This window comes from Dreissena polymorpha, chromosome 13 (assembly GCF_020536995.1).
Source record: "Dreissena polymorpha isolate Duluth1 chromosome 13, UMN_Dpol_1.0, whole genome shotgun sequence".
NCBI lineage: Eukaryota > Metazoa > Mollusca > Bivalvia > Myida > Dreissenidae > Dreissena > Dreissena polymorpha.
This window is the reverse complement of record NC_068367.1, coordinates 33,545,520-33,549,692: the sequence shown is the minus strand read 5'-3', so window position 1 is coordinate 33,549,692 and position 4,173 is coordinate 33,545,520. Positions and strand designations below refer to the sequence as shown.

At 38.1% G+C, this 4,173-nt stretch overlaps 1 protein-coding gene across 1 annotated transcript; it reads right to left on the bottom strand.

Moving 5' to 3' along the window:
* Positions 1-459: 459 nt before the first annotated feature.
* On the bottom strand, positions 460-3,525 carry LOC127855910 (uncharacterized). Its single transcript, XM_052391825.1, has 2 exons — positions 2,062-3,525; positions 460-1,102 (listed from the first exon to the last, which is right to left on the bottom strand). The coding sequence occupies exons 1-2, from the start codon at positions 2,145-2,147 to the stop codon at positions 682-684; spliced, it is 507 nt and encodes a 168-aa protein (XP_052247785.1). The 5' UTR covers positions 2,148-3,525; the 3' UTR covers positions 460-681.
* Between the last annotated feature and the right edge of the window lie 648 nt (positions 3,526-4,173).

Sequence of the window (4,173 nt, the reverse complement as noted above, 5' to 3'; positions counted from 1 at the left end):
CCTAAAGAGGACTTCATGATGTCATACTTCAGTTTTTGCACGTAACGTTATTATACATCCATAATATAGAGGATATTTGTTCGATTCGGTGGATTATCGATTTTATTTCACGAGTGATCATAGAAAATAATATTTTCACGAGTGGCGCAGCCATGAGTGAAAAAATATATTTTCTATGATCACGAGTGAATTAAAAATCGATATTCCACAGAATCCAACAAATTTTCTTTTTATTGTATGCTTTTTTTACAGTTTATTTACATTGTTACAGAGTTTAACTAAAGAATTTCGCTGGAATAATGACGTCGTTTCGTCAATAAATGACGTCATTTCACAGTAAATAGTGACAATTATCGATAATTTTCACTGATAAGTTTCATTGTTTGAAAAAGTGAAATTATCATTTTTAATTCACTGATATTTCTCTATAAACCAACGGAAAGCATTATTAATCTTCCGTTATCTTTATACTATTTTTATTTGACGTCACGACGTCTGGGACACCAGCGTTGTCAGCGTTTCGGTAGGCTGCGTCGACTTTGTAATGCGTTTCGTCTCGAACTCTCGCCTTCATTGGTCGGCCGCTTTTTGATCTATCGCAAGCGACGAGCACATGCAGTCGTTAATATCGTCTGGGGAATGTGAGAAGGGAAACGCCGACGTCGTTGACGACGGCAGATTTTATCGATTCACTTTCAGGGGCTCGCACAGCCTCCATACCATATCACCCGTCGGCACCCACACGAAGTCCGAGGAGCGCATCTGGTCGACGAGATCAGAGTCGTTGGTCGGAATGAACCCGTAAGAGACCTCCCCTTTGCGCAGCCGCGTCAGCGGAAGATCGGACAATACGATCTTAAAATAGTCCTTATCGCGATGCTCCGCCTTCACGCAAAACATCGCGATCGATCCATTGAATTGCAAGCACGCGTACGCAAGAAGGTCGCCGCGCTCGTCGCGGAGGCAGCTGCTATCGAACTGCTCGATGACGGCCCGGAAGTGCTCTTCGAGGTTCTCCCTGTAGCGTTTGCCCTCCCAGTCCTTCCGCAAGGTGGCGGCTTCATCGGCCGGAAGCTTGGAGAGGTGAAGACCGTCGGTTACCCTGAGAGAACGAAAAAATGTTACTTGTAGTTGGGTTGGTAGTCAAAACACGCGAAAGTAGGGTTTACCGCAAGAAACCTTTCTAAACTTGATATATAACAAGCTACACAGCCGAATGATAAACTAGCAACTTTAAACTGAATTCGCCATTTACCACAAGAAGTCTGCTCTATAAACTTGGTGTCATGGCAATTTAACCCTATGACGACTATAAAGTTTGAAATAAGCTATTTTATGTACTGGTCAAATTTAACCTTTACCCTATAAGTGTTACATTGAACTAAGAGCTATGGTCACATGCGTTGCTCGATAAAAGCTACACGGTGATTTTGTTTTACATGTCTAGATGCATTATGCAGATACAGTCCGAACGGACGGACAAATACACACCGTAGCATTATAAGGGCATCTATATCTAGCTTAAAGCTGTTCGCATGCGGATAAGTAATATGGTTACATACCGGATATCCAGACAGCAGGGCTACAATCTCTCAGTTCGATAATAAGTACTCATAATTGAGTGCATTATGCATATAATTTGAAAACATAGTTTAATGATTTGTCTCTGTATCAATTTAACGGACATACATGTAAGCAATAAGAAAACAATCCCTTTCGATTTCTCACATTGTTAAAGAGGACTAGTGGTTTCTAACCTCTAACTATTGTGTTGTTGTTCGGCTCAAAATGGCAGCCTCCATGCCGCTAAACACCAATGTGTAATTTCAAAGGTAAATATTGTGCATGAAAAAATGCTGTTTTCTGTTTTGAAAGGGTATGGTTGTATCTTTCTAACCAATTTTGCTGATATAACTTACGTTATAGCAAAATTCGATATAAAAGACGTTACCTTTTAAAACCACTTCATCTCATATATTATTCAAATTTTGAAATCCAAATGGCTGGTAATTTGTATTGTATTTTCAGATAAGGGTCACACGATTTGCGATAAATACCTACCTGTAAAAACGCACGGTTTTCGCCAGTTGATCACATCTGGTCTCTGCAGGAAGTACTTCAATGCGCTTGCGCTGCGCGCATGACATGTGCGTATACCGGAAAAAGGGTTGAGCCTAAATCAAATTAAGAAAACATCATGTGGTATGTTTTCATGCTTGGCAAATTTTCAGTGTTATAAAATGTCGACATTTAATATCTTTAACTAGCCACAATCATCATCATTCTCCTGCCTCTGTTATCCTTATCGATTTTATATCATCATTATATCCGCATAAACACCTTATATTCTGATAACTGTTGGTGCAAATCTGTTGATAGAGCAAACACGCACAATATAGTTATGTCATCATGTTTATGTTAGGACGTCATTTGATGTTGTATTGTTTTCAGCTAGGGCCTATGTATTTTATTTGGTTAAGGTTCGCAATGAAGACAGAAAAACAACGGAAATTGTAGTATTTATAGAACACCAGGTTAGTATTAAACACAGGTGTTTATTTACTCGGCATAAAACCCTGAATCACTCGCACAGATTCGTGGTTAAGGCTTTCAAAGCCTTACTAAATAAACTTATCGTTGTTCAATACTAATTTAGTATTCTCTATATAGTTTCAGCAACAGCAACACTCTAATCCTTGGCTGTTTTTTTCCAAAGCTCTACGTAACTTAAATGCTAAAACACCACAACTCGAAATACGAGGCGATTTGTATGAACTTCATGAATTCTTATAAACGTTTCCTTATAAAGCTTCGGGACGTGCGGGTTTATGATAGGGTATTGCTGATCATCAACAATATCAGTATCATAAATATCATAATTCCTCTCGATTCGCCCATCTTCTTCATCTACCATAATTAAACATCACCATCACCATCAACATCCCAACTTAAACTGGTGTATCTAATGATATCGCCGTCGTCATCATTATCGAACAAAATTTAGCCGCATAACGAGAGTAAAATACTGATATAAAAAGAAAATGCACATTTAAAATGGCGTGAGCAATTGCAACAATATTATATACAGACGACTGACTATTAATAACACCTAAAATTACACCAGAGTACATTCGCATTTAACTTTCAATCGAACACATCAGATAATAACGAGATAGCTGTGGTAAAGTGGTATAAAAACAAGGTTTATGTGTTACATCAATGCATGTAATAAGATAGTGACGTGCTTTTGGCGATACCAGTCCGTTTCACTTAACAGATGACACCCGTGGTTAATTGTCGTACGATGAGTGAAAATTGTGATTGTACACGCATCACGCGTGTCACTCATGAACCTTTTAGACCCGGATGTACTAATTACGAACTGCATGTTATAAAATGAAAAAGTGAACTGTACGATATATGAAATCTGGCTCTTTTGAATATTTCGTTCAATTCCGTAGCAGATTATACATTAAGAAAATAATCATAGTGTATTTTTAATACGCATATTTAAAAATACCTTTATATATTCATGTATAGAACGGTCGCAATCGACCTTCATCGATAACCTAATGTTGCGCAAAGCCACTAAATGGTTGCTGTTTTGTTCCGGACGGAAATATGTTGTTTTGAATACGCATTCTTTGTTTAGAATAAAAATAAATGTGTTTTTACATATTAAAGTGTGTGTTTTTTTTTGTAAAAAAAAAATAAGCTTCAGTGATATTGACCTTTATCCGACATTCCCAAAATGCAAGCTTGCTAAATCAGAAGTTTTATCAAGATTATTGAATGCAAACTAAATTTATTGACTCATATCCTCTCACTGTACGCCACCCAAATATATTCAGTAATGGTTAGTTCACACCAACGGCGAATGCCGCGCTTTAAATCAGCGAGCAAAGCGCCGTCATTTTTGTTTACTTTCCCAAAAATATCACGATCTCTTATGATCTGATAAGCTCTGATACGCTCTGATACGACTTGGTTGCCGCTTTGGGGACTAGCTATTTCCCGACTTGTTAAAATAACTCACGCTTTGATCCCGCTTTGATCCCGCTTTGATCAGGCTTTGTTACGCTTGAAATCACGTTTTGACAAGCTTTATAATGCTTTATTACGCTTTGATGCGATTATGACGCTTTATATCCGGCTCTGATACGACTATCAAGC